The sequence below is a fragment of the Oratosquilla oratoria genome, chromosome 43 (assembly GCF_046742065.1).
Source record: "Oratosquilla oratoria isolate Oo_2021 chromosome 43, ASM4674206v1, whole genome shotgun sequence".
NCBI classification, from domain to species: Eukaryota; Metazoa; Arthropoda; class Malacostraca; order Stomatopoda; family Squillidae; genus Oratosquilla; species Oratosquilla oratoria.
This window is the reverse complement of record NC_134819.1, coordinates 15,291,146-15,306,965: the sequence shown is the minus strand read 5'-3', so window position 1 is coordinate 15,306,965 and position 15,820 is coordinate 15,291,146. Positions and strand designations below refer to the sequence as shown.

General features: G+C 42.9%; 1 protein-coding gene across 5 annotated transcripts in view; it reads right to left on the bottom strand.

Moving 5' to 3' along the window:
• Positions 1-3,786: 3,786 nt before the first annotated feature.
• LOC143021942 (lysM and putative peptidoglycan-binding domain-containing protein 1-like) overlaps positions 3,787-15,820 on the bottom strand; it is a 109,578-nt gene continuing 97,544 nt past the window's right edge. For 4 of the 5 annotated variants that reach the window (XM_076179846.1, XM_076179845.1, XM_076179847.1 and 1 more), the window contains exons 3-4: positions 8,748-8,932; positions 3,787-5,530 (exon numbers count right to left, since the gene is read on the bottom strand). In XM_076179846.1, the coding sequence (XP_076035961.1) occupies positions 5,365-5,530; positions 8,748-8,932 (351 nt within the window). In that variant the 3' untranslated portion in view covers positions 3,787-5,364. The remainder of the gene's footprint in view (positions 5,531-8,747; positions 8,933-15,820) is intronic. The other variant, XM_076179849.1, reaches the window with a different exon arrangement.

Here is a 15,820-nt window from a genome sequence, read left to right as displayed (position 1 = left end):
CAAGGTTTACTTGTTCTACTCCTAATATTTTCAACCCCCCCTCAAATTCACATACTCTATTATTTCTTTGTTATATTTTGCAAACTCCACATATTACTCTCAAGTCCCTTGTTTCTGCTATCTCCACATTACTTCTAACTCTTCATCACCCAGGCCTCACTGATACATGGAATAGGTGGGTGTGGTTTCTATGCCATTTTCTTTTCGGCTACCCACCGTGTAGGGGAAAAAAGCCTTTGGTATATGTATGTACAACTAGCAAAATATTTTTATTGCTTCCACTGGCATCTCCACACTAATTTCAGTACATCTACTTCCTCCCCTTCCCTTACTATGACAAACCTTCCTCCAAACTTTTAATTCCCTGCAAATAATTTTCTACCTTCTTCCTCTTCCATTATCTTCCTATTCAACAATACATCAACTTTATACTCTCCACTACTGGATACCACCATTAACCTTTTTCTTTGTTACGTTAACCGAGTTTTCTCCCTCAGCAAACCTTACCAAACTCGTTCACATCCCTAGCAAACCCTCAATCTCCACTAGCACAGGCATCATTCTTGCTCATTTTTCATCAACCCCACTCCCAGTTCCAGTGACTTAATTTCACCCTCACATGTTATACATAAAATCTATTACCCATAAAACATGGCAACAATACCACAATACATTCAGAGGGAGAAAATGAGTGGGTTACATAAGCAGAGGTATAAAACACTCAATATTTACCACAGTTGTACTAGCAATTGTTACAAGGAAAATTGTATGAAGGGGTTGCAAATAATCTTTAAATGGTGAGCATCCCACTGCATTTACCATTTATTTCCATTCACCATTTTTGGCTTTGCATATTAGGTCAACACCTGGCTGTAAAGTTTTTTTTCTGACCTCTGATCTTGCTTCCCATTGCACTAAAAAACATGAAGCCCAATTGTGGAACTCTTCAAAGAAGAAAGTGTGCAATAATTAGATCATTCTTTTTAACATCTGTCCTATAGGACCACCATGCAATATATCCATCACTATCATTTGTTCGATGCCATGGTTGTTGAATGTAATGCACTACTGAGTAATAGATATATAACTGAAATTAAGAAAGATGCAGTCTGGGGTGACTTCTGGGGGGGGAGGAGGAAAAAAAAAAAGAGGGTGAACCACAGTGCATATGATGTGTAGAACCAATAGCAAACGCCAGTGAAGGGATTCATGACTGACATCTTTATACAGTAGTCATGAGACTGATGGAGATCATCACTCCATCACTGGTTTCTTAAAGGGTGTCAACACCATCTCCACCCAAAAGTGCGTTGTAGCTGGCACACCAAGTCTCCAAATGGGATCTACAATCACTTTTTTAAATATATACTAAGCAAAGATTAATTTCTCACCCACCTGGTAACCTAAAAACAGTCAAACAACAAACAGCTATGTAGCATTGCTTATATAAATAATCAATAGGAGAGAATGATCCATTGCCAATTCTGGTGCGGCTGTGGATTTCCAGTATAACAAGCCCAAGGTAAAAAAGGGTAAGCATGGATGCAGAGTATGACATTATTTGCAGATAAGTATGGGAATAAGCTGTGTGAAGTTAATGAAAGCAGGGTGATGAAAATGGATTGGTGGGGATAGTTATAATTAAAGTTAAAAGACAGTAAACTGGAGGACATTAATGGTATTTAGAAAAAGATTTGTCAGATGGAGGCATGGTACAGAAAATAGTACAAAGACCTAATGAATATAAAATCAGCTGGTGCACTTTAGGGAATCCAATACCCTCTTGCAGGAGATCCAAGCCCCCTATGGAACCGGGATGAGGATCATTCGTGGTCTCTCCCAGATAGCTGGGATACCACTGCACAACCAAGAATGATTTAAAATATTTGTCAGGTCTTTTAATGCAACAAAGACCACTTACATCATGTGATAGTTTGACATCTTGTTGATCATCAGCACGAGTTTTAATTTCTCGATAGCTTTTTCTGTGTAACACTTAGAAAAGGAAATAACTATTACTGCACTTTTTCTCTCTCATTAAATAGAGACCCACAGCCCCATTATGGATAGTAGCAACCCTTGCTATCCACCACGAATCTCTTTGGGAAGAAATGTTGTCTGTTGTTAGTGTGGGACTGCTACTTTATTGGTTTGTATTAGCAGAAGGGAAGCAAATGCCAGTTGTCAGCTCATTTTGAAAATGTGGAGTGATTACAGTAGAACTTAATTGCATATTCATTAAAAGAAGGGATATTGCTTTAGGATTGAACAAGTACTAACATTGTTCCAATTCATAAAGTAGGGAAGTGTGGAGGAAGCCCTGAATTACAGTAGTGCCCAACCATAAAGAAAGCTAAATTGTCCGAGATTGTGAAAGACAGGTGGGTTACGTACCATGAAAGTTAATATTTTGGCAAACAACTTGGCCTAAGAACTAGACAATTATGTAACAATCCATTAAGCTTTTGTTCAAGATCAGATGGCATGCTACAAGAGAGCTGGGTGGACTGTCTACTTGGGTCTCAAAGCATTAGAGGTGTACCACAAATAACTAATATGGAAATTGGAGAGCATTAGAGGACTCGCTAACTCCGTTACAAGATTTTGTCAAGAAAGGGTAAGTGTATGCAATGTAGTACAGTGTTCGTTTTCTGTGTGGTTGTTGTCGTTCCCTAGACTGTCTGTCCGAGCAGTCCCGTCTCCCCAAGGAAGGCCACAGCCGAAACTGGGTTTTCCCACAAATCCTTTATAGAGTGTATGTTGTGTTGTTTGCGTGCACGTCTACGTCGTGGGACCACCCCCCAACCCCAAGAGTTGGGGGCCAAACAGCAGCATCTACCCCTGGCCATCAGCTCTACGCAGATGGCACCGATCCCCAAGGAGGAGCTACGCCTACCTGGGGGAGTACCACAATCCTTTTTTTTTTCTGTGTGGTTGTTACATTTGGTTAATCTCGACAAACTGCAAGACTGTGGGCAACACCTACAGAAGAACAAGAGTGGCTTTTTGCCTCACAGATGGGGAGATAATTAAAATATTCAGAGCCTAGTCTGCCCTAAATCAAAATATGCAATAATGAAGGCTAGAAACAACATAAAGTGTACAAAGAACAACTATCAAATTGATCCCTAACCTGGCAAACTACCCATACAAGGAATTGAAAGTATTTTAGATCTGCATTTATTAAAAAAAAAAGGGCAATATGTTTGTGGTGTTTAGGTCATTGAAATGAGATGACAAAACCAACTGTAGATCTTAGTTTGGGATAAGAGAGTAAGTTATGGGGAAAAAAATGCATGCTTGAAGACTATCAATGCCATTTTCTGTACAGAGGCATCAACTCGTGAAAAAATTAAAGACAAATAAAAAAATAATAATATACAAATACAAATAAATCAATATCATACAAAATAATATAATTACATCTAAAAACAATAAATTAATTTAACATTAAGCCTAACTGACAAGGAGATGGGACCTCATGAGTATAGCTATTTTTCCTTACATTACAAATAGGCAAATGCAATCAAAACTCCAAATAAATTTTGGATAATAAAACTATTTCTACACTGGTTTGCCATGTTAAAATTAGTCCTTAATATGAAAAAGCTTTTTCCCATGCAGTTATATCTACTGAGGAATAGAGATTAAAGCAATGCCAGTTAGCAAGTACACAAATATAAAGCCCAGCTGTATTTGAGAAAGCAAGAAAGCGCTTAGTTTATGAGCAACAGAATGCTAGAGCTTCATCAACTTTGTTATGAGGCAAAGGTTCTGAATCAAACATTTGTGTACTCGTCTTAATTTTATTCTGAAGCATATGACTATAGGCTACAACAAACTGTAGATGACTTTAGTTTATTGTGGGGTATGGGATAACTGATAAGTGGTAATGTGATACATTAAAGTCTTCAAAACCAAAATTGGACTCCTCTCTTTTGGGGAAGATTTATTCTCTTCTAAGAAAAACCAAATCTGATGATGTGGAACCTTAGCAACTGAAAAAATTGGCTTTTCACAACATGTGGAGTGTAAGCCAACACTGGAGTGAACGAGATTAAAATTTTGCATGGGCAACAGAAACTCATCTACAAGTTAAAGAATTTTTTTTGGAATGTTATGAGTATTATACAGATATGTCTAAAAAGATTGACACTGAAAGGCACCTAAACTGACAATGCTTACTCTAAAACTTATGGCACATATTGTCATGTGCAGTGAGCAATTTCAATGGGATTTATCATATTTGCAATATTATGTGGTAGCACCATGTTTGAATAAAACAATATATTTTCATCAATGGCAAATACATACATGCCCCATCTCCTTGGCTTGTGTCATAGCTGTTCAATAACAATGCAATTTAATTTCACCATGTACATATTTTGCATGACTAACAGATTACCTTTCTTTTTACCTAACGACTGGAATATGAAAACTATACTACAGATGGATGCATCGATAAAAACAATTGAAAGTTGATATCAAATGAACCTGATCTTTTAGTTGACACTATGCATTCTAGTCATGGAACTCTGGTGCATCATATGGGATATTTAAGGACAGATACGCCATACATGGGAAGTAAACAAAGTGCCGACTAGAGCAATATTCGAGTGTTCATTATATTCCACATCCAGTTTTATGAATCTTTTGCTACATAAACCTGGCCTTGTTATTCAAATATAGAGATATGAACACACACAACTTCTCCATCTGTCTGGAGACTGCAAATTTGGCATTTGAGCTATAAAGATCCTGTTTGGAATCCAGAAGGACATTTTCCAACCCTTAAATTTACCAATTATTCATACAATATTTCTGCCCATCCCATGTCCAATAATTCTTTACACCCTTCAAGAAAATATATTGTCTATTACTCTATATAGAAAATATAGCTATAGTAATGAAGATATTGCTCAAATTGTTCATCCATACAATATAACAAGTAATTACTTAACAAATTATCATTCATTAAATTCATAACTACATTTACAACATGAAAAAATTGGAAAGACATGCTACACAAAAGATACATCATTTTACATCACCTAATGTATCTCAACCATTATTACCAAGGCACATGATGCATTAGTACTTGCTTTAAACTAATTCCAAGCCCATTTGCTAAACCTCTTTCACACCTTACCTGGTAGATCCTACCAACAACAAAAGCTACCCATTCAACTTAATGGATATTGTAAGAAAATGCAAGGACAGTACTAAAAAGTGAAAATAAAAAATAAATACATAAAGGAAAATAAAAGAAAACAAAATAAGGTAAGATAAATATGGAACAAATTCATTCCACTTCCTAACACACTTGTGCCACTGTGATACCAATTGGACACCTGACCCCACTTACTAGGTATGGGTTTCCATTTTTTCAATGTTGGTTTTCATCAGGGCTATGTTATTGTCAATCTGAGACAAGAAATCCAAAGGATTTTTCTCTGAGCAGTCAAAAATTGCACAAGGTGATGACGGGGATTTCTTCGTTTGTGATTTCTCATCTTCCCGACTACAGCTACTGTAAAAGAAAAGAACTTTGTACCAACACTACTTCCCCAGGTATCACATGAAATTATTTTGACAATTGTTATCATGAAAATGAAGACCAAAGAATGTTGCATTACTGCAAGCCTGATTAAAGAGCATTCCACTAAAGTGCAATAATTTCTTCTCCTACCCCTCTTTTAAGCAAAACTTCTGCTAAACTGTATAGCACTTCTAATCAAGTGTTTCCCATTAATTTCTAAGTAGTACCATGATTGTGAAGTATGGAGTTCCAGGTAAAAATCTTAGTGGGGAATTGATGGTGGAGATGCGTCTTGAGAGTTGATGATAGCAAATACAGTGTTTAGGAAGAAAGTTAAGCATAAGTACACATGGGAGAGGGTGGTGGATGGAAGGGTGGCAGATAGAGCATTAATGGACTAAATAGTGGTGACCAAGAGTATGGTAGGAAGAGTTAAGGATGTATATGTGCTAAGGGGAGAGAGTGGGGGAATATCAGATCATTTTCTGGTGGAAGGTAAATTGAGAGTGGAGAATAGGTGGAGAAAGAGGAAAAGGACAGAAGGTAGGGAGGTACTTAGAGTGAACTACTTAAATGAGAAAGAAAAGGAGAACGAGTATAAGAAGCTGAGGAGTGGGAGGGAGTGAAGGATAGAGTAGAACTAGGAGTGGAGGAGGAATGGGAATGGTTCAAGGAGGGAGTCATAAGGTGTGCAAAGATGGTGTGTGGAACAAGGAGGGCAGGAGGAAATAGAAGTAAGGGTAGTGAGTGGTGGGATGAGGAAGCAAAGAAGAGTGTAGAAGACATGAAACAAGCATTCATAGATTGGCTACAAATTAGGACAAGGGAATCGTACGAGAGGTACAAAGTAAGGAGAAGGGAAGTTAAGCATAAAATAAAGGAAGCAAAGAGGAGAGATATGAAATGGGGTAAGAGTATGACAGATGTTTTGGAAAGAAATTACAAGAGGAAGAGGTGAATCAAGTAGAGAAGAAAAGGTAAAAGGTGCAGATAGAGAGATGATAATGGAAGAGAAGGTAGTGAGAGGAAGGTGAGCAGAGTATTTTAAGGAGTTGCTAAATGTGAAGGAGGATAGGGAGGGAAAGGTAGTTGCAGTGGGAAGCGCTAAGAAAATGAGAGTGATGAGAGGAAAATGGAGGAGAAATAGGGAGATGAAGTGAAAGCAGCTGTTAAGATGATGAAAGCAGGTAAGGCACCTGGGTTGGATGGATGCCATGCAGAATGTCTGAAGAAAGGAGGTACAGTTATGGTGGACTGGCTGGTGAGGTTATTTAACGTTTGTTTAAGAGAGGGTAGAGTGCTGGAGGACTGGAGGAGGACTGGAGGAGTGCTGGAGGACTGGAGGAGTGCTGGAGGACTGGAGGAGTGCTGGAGGACTGGAGGAGTGCTGGTATAGTTCAGCTTTACAAGGGAAAGGGGGACAAGTGAGAGTGTAGTAGTTTCAGAGGGATCAGCTTGTTGAGTGTAGCTGGGAAGGCTTATGGGATTAGGAGAGGAACAGTGTGGTTTTAGGACAGGTAGGGGTTGTGTAGATCAGATTTTTGTGGTAAGACATGTGAGAAAGCTATAGGAAAAGGTAAGGATGTTTTTTGGGCTTTTATGGATCTGGAAAAGGCTTACGACTGGGTAGACAGGAAGGCACTGTGGGAGGTACTGCAGATATATGGGATAGGAGGAAAGGTGTTAAGAGCAGTCAAGAGTTTTTACCAGAGTAGTAGAGCTTGTGTTAGGATTAGAAATGGAGAGTGAATGGTTTGAGGTAAAGGTGGGACTTCATCAGGGATGTGTTATGTTGCACTGGCTGTTCAATCTATACATGGATGGGGTGGTGCGAGAGGTGAATGTAAGGGTAGTGGGTCAGGGGTTGGAGATGGTTAATCAAATGGAGAAAAGTGGGAAATAAGCCAGTTGTTTGCTGACAACACTGCTTGTGGCAGGATCAGAGGAGGGATTGAGGAAGTTAGTGACAGTTTGAGAAGGTGTGTGAAAGAAGGAAGCTGAAGATAAATGTGGGCAAAAGTGAGGTGACGAGGTGTACAAGGGGAGAGAGTGACAGCAGGCTGGAAGCGAGCATTAAGGGTGAGAGACTGGAGGAAGTGGATAGTTTTAGATACTTTGGTGCAAATGTGGCAGGAAAGGGAGGAGTGGGGGTGGAGGTAGAATGTAGATTGAGAGAAGCGAGTAAATGCCTTGGTGGATTAAAAAGTGTAATTAGAAATAAGACATCTGGGAATGGATGCTAAGGAGGTTATATGAAGGAGCGATTGTGCCAACAGCAATGTACGGAGCAGAAACATGGAACATAAGAGAAAGAGCAGGAGTTTGAATGTGTTTGAGATGAAATGTCCGAGAAGTATGATAGGGGTTACAAGGCTAGATAGAGTGAGAAATGAGAAGGTGAGGAGAATGGGGGTGGAAAGGGAGCTGGGAGATAGGGTTGATGAAAGAGTATTAGGATGGTTTGGACACATGGAAAGAATGAGTGAAAAAAGATTAGTAAAAGAGGTGTGGAAGGCAGAGGTGGAAGGAGTGAATATGAGGGGGCATCCTAAAATGTAATGGATGGATGAGGTAAAAGGGCCATTATGAAAGAGAGGAATGTCTGTTGAGGAAGAACAGGAGAGGACAGAAGATAGGGGTGAGTGGAGAGGGGTTGTGTATGGATGATGCTGTGATGCATGAGGGGAAGTGGGTGGGGGATGGGGGGTGAGGAAGTATGTATGAGAAAAAAAATTGACGTAGCCCAAAGGGATTTCTTGTCGTCTTCTCCTTTTTTGCATGAGGAGACGGAGAGGGGTTTTTTTTTTTTTTGCCAAATTTATGAAGCTGCCTTTTTTGTGGATGTGCTGCATCTTGCGGCACTGCTTCTGACCCAGGGCAGTGGACAGGATGCAGGGATGACCCGTCATCCAGGAGGTGCCAAGAATGAGGGAAGGAGGATGGTGGAGGGGAGTGGAATATGTAGGGAATGGAATAGGTGGGAGTGGTTTCTATGCCTTTTTCCTTTTTGGCTACCCCCCGTGTAGGGGGGAAATTGCCTGTAGTGTATGTATGTATGTAGTACCATGCAATTTAGGAAGATCTGAATGCTGTGCAGTTGCAATGCCACATGTCTCCAGCAAGAAATATGGATTAAAGGATCAATTGCAACAGGCAAATTGTTGGATATAAATAACAAACATCTCCAATAACCCTCATCTGATATTACCTTTGACTTTCGCAGCTAACTTGTAAAGTAGCCGCTTCTTCCTTTTCACTCTGGTGGATGCCATTGGTTTGTTGTGTGTGTTCGAAATGTTCATAGATATCTTTCGAAACTGGCACTTCTAAGTAGTCACGCAGAAACATAGCTTCTGTTGTCCATAACTTGTTATGTTGCTTAATGCACTCCATCTGCAAGAAAGAAACCAAATCATCAGGTATGAATATCTCGACAGGAAAAACGGCAATAAATTTTACAGGTATGGAGTTTAAAATAGTTTAGTTTTCAGGGATTCAATATTTGTCATCAGGTTAAGAACCACAAGAAAAATGTTCTGTTATTTGTCAAAAGCAATATCAACAATTGTGCACTAGGGGAGCAACAAGATTATGATAATTTATGGGTATGATTAACTCAAACTGACAAGACAAATGTAGGAGTGATATACAGGCAAGACAATAACTTGTTTCAAGAAATATCCAGCTTTTGCAATTGTGATTGGTTTATAAACCATTTCAATTTTACTGACATTAATTAGGCAACATTTGAGCATGGCATTGCAAGTAGTCTCTTAAAAATTCCTGAAGACAAGTATTTCATGAAGCATGTTCAAGAACCCACAAGGTAAAGGAAGATGATTGCTCTAATGATCAATAATCACAAAAACATGATAACCGATGTAGAAGATGAAGAAAACATTCCATCTAGTAAACACAATCAGTTCAGCCTACACAGCAATTTTAGAACATTTGTGTATCTGTATGACCTGACTTCAGAAAAGTTTCCACTAACCTACAACTTCTGATTAGATGGAGACAAAATCAGGTACAACACTTTTGAAAAATATATGTAATATTTCAAAACACTGATTATTCATAATTACATTCCATTTAGGGAAAAGCAGCATAATATTTTTTTGAGCGAGAGATGTGGAGAGGGAGAGGAAGAGGTAGAATAGGAGAGGGAGAGGTAGAACGGGAGAGGGAGAGGTAGAACGGGAGAGGGAGAGGTAGAACGGGAGAGGGAGAGGTAGAACGGGAGAGGGAGAGGTAGAACGGGAGAGGGAGAGGTAGAACGGGAGAGGGAGAGGTAGAACGGGAGAGGGAGAGGTAGAACGGGAGAGGGAGAGGTAGAACGGGAGAGGTAGAACGGGAGAGGTAGAACGGGAGAGGTAGAACGGGAGAGGGAGAGGTAGAACGGGAGAGGTAGAACGGGAGAGGGAGAGGGAGAGGTAGAACGGGAGAGGGAGAGGTAGAACGGGAGAGGGAGAGAGTAGGGGATAGATTGGGGGAGTGGGGATAGAGTGGGGGAGTGGGGATAGAGTGGGGGAGTGGGGATAGAGTGGGGGAGTGGGAATAGAGTGGGGGAGTGGGGATAGTGTGTGGGAGTGGGGATAGAGTGGGGATAGAGTGGGGGAGTGGGGATAGAGTGGGGGAGTGGGGATAGTGTGTGGGAGTGGGGATAGAGTGGGGATAGTGTGTGAGTGGGGATAGTGTGTGAGTGGGGATAGTGTGTGAGTGGGGATAGTGTGTGAGTGGGGATAGTGTGTGAGTGGGGGCGAGTGGGAGTGGGGATAGAGTGGGAGTGGGGATAGAGTGGGAGTGGGGATAGAGTGGGAGTGGGGATAGAGTGGGAGTGGGGGGAGAGTGGGGAGAGAAAAAGGCAACCGAAATATTCTGAATCCTCTAACAATGATCAAATCTATATAATCACCTTGAGAAATTTAAAAAATATGGCCCGGGAGAGGGGATGGAGGATGAGGAAGAAGAGGAGGACGAGGGCACGAACTAAAAGATAAAATAAACAAAATAAAATAAACAATTGAACACATAATTAGACTTGTTGCCCCATGTTTTTTTTAATGAAAAACCCACATCCTCACAGCCTGTTTGGCAATGGGCCCTCCTAAATATCTCTTGAGAGAAACTTTAGACATTTCAGTTGTAACACTATGGGACTATTTCTATGTAACTGGCTGAAAGTTAGGTATCATTGGTGGAACTTGTGTCGTTTAACAAGATGGATGTGTGGTACTGAGAGCTCTTTCATACAACTGTACTGTTCTATGGCGAGGATTTTTGGTTTCACCGAGTACATGCTCTACTGGGGTGGTTTTGATGCATGTTATTTTTTTAATTATTTGTTTTGAATAGTTAGAATGGAGTCTTCATTGTTGTGAATTTAGCTGTGGAGTCAGTTGCGATTCTCGAGACTTTAGTGAAATATTTGAATTTCCATCTGATGTCTATGTTTACATCCGAATGCGTTCTGCTGACGTCACGGAAATTTATAGTTACCCATAATGCTTAGCGATCTCGCTTATAGAATTTTTCTTTAAAAAAAAATGCAATCAAACGAAAATAACATTCAATTAAAATATCTGGCCTTACATTGGTGCATTCCTTTGTTTATTTGCACTGTTAGATCCTTGATGTGTAGGCTGAATGGTATGTGCGTGTCAAAAGCGAGACCCAGTATTCCAAGTTTCTTGTCCAATCAAGCGTTGGCCATTCAATTTTACTCGGGGCATTTCTTTGTGCATTTGACATGCTTAACAGTCTGTTCGAGTTGACACCTTTGGTGAAGCCCCAAGGACTGGCACATGATCAATGAATCGAGGCCAAGCATGCTCTCTCTGGGAACTTCGACCCCCTCCCCCCCCCACACATGCACGCACGCACGCACGCACAAACGCTCTTCGCACAAGGCGGATTGGTACTGGACAACTGCCCCCTACCTCCTGTTAGGCAGTGACAAATACACCCAAAGTTTCTTCCAGGGGGAATGGGGCTACAATTGCTTTGTTACCTGTACAGTACTAAATTTCCAGTGTATACATGTATGTGACGTGTGTGCATATGCGTGCATGTGCTTGCATGTGCGTGCACGTGTGTGGTGTGTAATGTGCGTGCATGAGTGGTGTGTAATGTGCGTGCATGTGTGTGGTGTGTAATGTGCGTGCATGTGTGTGGTGTGTAATGTGCGTGCCCGTGTGTATGTCCGTGTGTGTGTGTGTGTGTGTGTGTGTGTGTGTGTGTGTGTGTGTGTGTGTGTGTGTGTGTGTGTGTATGTCCGTGTGTGTGTGTGTGTGTGTGTGTATGTCCGTGTGTGTGTGTGTATGCCCGTGTGTGTGTGTGCGCGCGCGCGCGCCCCCGTGTGTGTGTGCGCGCGCGTGCGCCCCCGTGTGTGTGTGTGTGTGTGTGTGTGTGTGTGTGTGTGTGTGTGCGCGCGCGCCCGTGTGTGTGTGTGTGCGCGCGCGCCCGTGTGTGTGCGCGCGCGTGTGTGTGTGTGTGTGTGTGTGTGTGTCCCTGTGTGTGTGTGTGTCCCTGTGTGTGTCCCTGTGTGTGTGTGTCCCTGTGTGTGTCCCTGTGTGTGTGTGTCCTTGTGTGTGTGTGTGCGCGTGTGTGCGTGTCCCTGTGTGTGTGTGTGTCCCTGTGTGTGTCCCTGTGAGTGTGTGTCCTTGTGTGTGTGTGTGTGTGTGTCCCTGTGTGTGTGTGTGTGTGTGTGTGTGTATTCACCTCGGATCTGCTGCAGTCTCTGTCGAGACAGCCAGACACCACCCTACGGCAGTGAGCTCAGAGCTCCTTATTAGCCGATCTCTGGATAGGTCTGAGACCACTTACACACCACACACCGGGACAGCAATGTCACAACTCCTTGACTAACGTCCCGTACCTACTCGCTGCTAGGTGAACAGGGGCTACACGTGAAAGGAGACAAACCCAACTTATCTCCGCCCGACCGGGCGTGTGTGTGTGTGTGTGTGTGTGTGTGTGTGTGTGCGTGCGTGTGTCCCTGTGTGTGTGTGTGCGTGCGTGTGTCCCTGTGTGTGTGTGTGTGTGTGTGTGTGTGTGTGTGTGTGTGTGTGTGTGTGTGTGTCCCTGTGTGTGTGTGTGTGTCCCTGTGTGTGTGTGTGTGTCCCTGTGTGTGTGTGTGTGTCCCTGTGTGTGTGTGTGTGTCCCTGTGTGTGTGTGTGTGTGTGTGTGTGTGTGTGTGTGTGTGCGTGTGTCCCTGTGTGCGTGTGTCCCTGTGTGCGTGTGTCCCTGTGTGCGTGTGTCCCTGTGTGCGTGTGTCCCTGTGTGCGTGTGTCTCTGTGTGCGTGTGTCTCTGTGTGCGTGTGTGTGTGTGCGTGTGTGTGTGTCCCTGTGTGTTTGTGTGTGTCCCTGTGTATGTGTGTGTGTCCCTGTGTGTGTATGTGTGTGTGTCCCTGTGTGTGTGTGTGTGTGTGTGTGTGTGTGTGTGTGTGTGTGTGTGTGTATGCGTGTGTGTGTGTGTATGCGTGTGCCTGTGTGTGTGTATGCGTGTGCCTGTGTGTGTGTATGCGTGTGCCTGTGCGTATGTGTGTGTGCCTGTGCGTATGTGTGTGTGCCTGTGCGTATGTGTGTGTGCCTGTGCGTATGTGTGTGTGCCTGTGCGTATGTGTGTGTGCCTGTGCGTGTGTGTGTGTGCCTGTGCGTGTGCCTGTGCGTGTGTGTGCCTGTGTATGTGTATGTGTGCGCGCGCGCGTGCGCATGTGCGTGTGTACACAGAATAAAGGTAGATGGCTAACAGGGCCTCAGGGTCTTATAGACCAGAGAAAAACAAACTAACAACTGACCTTGACGTTCCAGCAAACATTCCACTAATCTGCGTTTCGACCCCTTCAAGACTGATAATCCTTATAGATTTTATTCTGACTAAGGACAGGCGGTTTTATATAGCTCAAAAAGGAGCTGAACTTGGCTAGAAAGTTATCTTAATCGATCAAAACTCCTTTCAGATGAATTCGTGCCCTCCCCACCCAAAATATAATCTACAAAACGAGACCAATTCAAAGGGTCAACACTTGTATGTTAACTGGTTCTCTTCCTACATCTTATTGATTGCTGCCGAGAGATTCTATTCAGATCAGGGGAGATTTTCCCGCCGTCTGGGAAGGCGGGTTGACGACCAGCGTTTTATTCGAAAAGCAAGCAGCGGTTGATATACTTTTGTTTTCATCCATTATGACTTGGAGCCCTTCTTGATCGACAGCGACAGATTTGTAGCACCACTTTTTACGATACTTCCATTATCATCGTTATCAATTATCAGTTATTACAATTATTATCATTACTATTATCATCACTGTCACTATTATTATAAGCTGCCGCTCGCAATTTCTAAACCTAACACAGGGGAACGTCTGGTCCCCTGGGAGACTATCATTCCCCAAAGGGACAGCACGGTGGCCATGCACTGAGCATATAAGAGTACAATCTTCGCCAGTTGCTGCTGAACCCCTATCTTATGGGCGCTGCTATCCTTGTGGACAATCGCGCCGCTGCGGTACCTCGTTTTTCATTTCACGTGTTGGTCTCGTTAATCAAGGGTATTTACAGTTGGCTAACATTTCCGTTTTCTGTAAATGGAGGTTGCACAGGAGGTTATTGTACTTCAGATGAAGAGAGTGATTGGGTCGAGCTGAAGGTTTTCAGTAGCGCAGGTGAAGGAGGGGCAAGTGTTGAGGTTTGTGAAGGGAGGTCTCTCCTGATGTGGTAGTTTCCTTGGAACCGTTTATCTATCATCTATACACTCATCAATCCAATTTTTTCACATGTTCCATTTTTTTTTTGGGGGGGCGGAGGGGGAGGTAGATGGTTCGTCAAAACGAGTGCAAACCTTTCAAACAAAACGACGGTGATGCAGGGTAACCTTTGTTGCAGTCTGTACATGCTGCGTTTGAACATGTGGTACTACATGCAGAGGCCGAGCTGTGCACACATATGTCTTCTAGCCGGCGATATCTTCGCTTAAGGCTGCGTTTATGCCAAGCGAATCGAACTGATTCAATTCATGAAGAATCAAAACGATTCCCGAATAGTGTTGATTCGCCACTAGTTTCAATGTAACCGTTCACACCAGGCGAATAGAGTCCATTCAAATCATGCTGATCCGCCTGGTGTAATAAACGGTTACATTGAAACTAGTGTGGTGAATCAACACGATTCATGAATCGTATCGATTCTTCATGAATTGAATCTATTCGATGATTCGCTTGGTGTAAACGCAGCCTAAGGTGTCCAAGGCGCTGGCAGTTGAAGCAACAGCTTGGACCACGTCTACATCGTACGTAGGTCGGAAACTGGCTGCTTGGAAGTCACTATTAGTGTCTGGGTAACAAGCTTTGTACCGCTTCCTGTTTTCTTAATCCTATACACGCTTATTTTCTAATCGTCTTATCATTCTTCCAATTATTTCATCTTCTGTGTGGTGCCGTAGTGGAATGTGAACTATACACAAACTATTGTTACATGATTTATGTGGCACTGTTCGGAGCTTGGTGTCAATCAAGTTTGCTAAGACGGACTGTCCTTCTGAGCTCTTAATTCCATGTGTGTGTGGGGTGGGGGTAAGAAGGTGTTACTCTTTTGGGTCACGTATCGGAGAGTTCCCGTATTTCAGACCCAGCGTTATCTATCCCAGGGCCAAAAGTCTTGGACACTCCCGCTCTACGAGACGGGATGGTGATCGGTAGGATTGTGTGGGCTTGGGAATGTACGAGTAATACCGCTTAGTGGAATCGGGGTTGTAGTCATTGAATGTGGTATTGTCGATAACGCCGACGACGGCGACTGTCATACATTCTACAAAGTGTGTTGCGAGGCGGGAGTGAAATAGAGGAACCTTGGTTTTGGGAGACCCTTTGATTGCTGTCGTTGCTGTTGTTCATGCCTTGTTTGGGTGACCTTGCTGGAAGCGGCTCCCCAGACAAGTTAGGTTTGGAATGTCTAAGTTTAGGGCACAATTTCTAGCTCCTTCCCCATATGGGATGTACAGAGCTGATCCTAAATAGGGCTGCTCAGTCGTGCTGGCTGCTGCCATGATGTGCTGTTCCCGAAACCACGTGGAGGTGGTCTGACAGCAGCTGGTTCTCCTTCAGCCTTCTTACGAACTGCACGAGATCTTGCCTCCCTCTTCAACAGAAGAGGACTGCAGGTCCACAAAACTGGATTCACAAGAGGTAGAGGAAACCTCTGGAAAAAAAAAACTTCGCCGCTAGGTGTGGACAGTTTTTATGAAGCTGAGGGACTTAACCGTCACCCCTACCCTCACCCCTC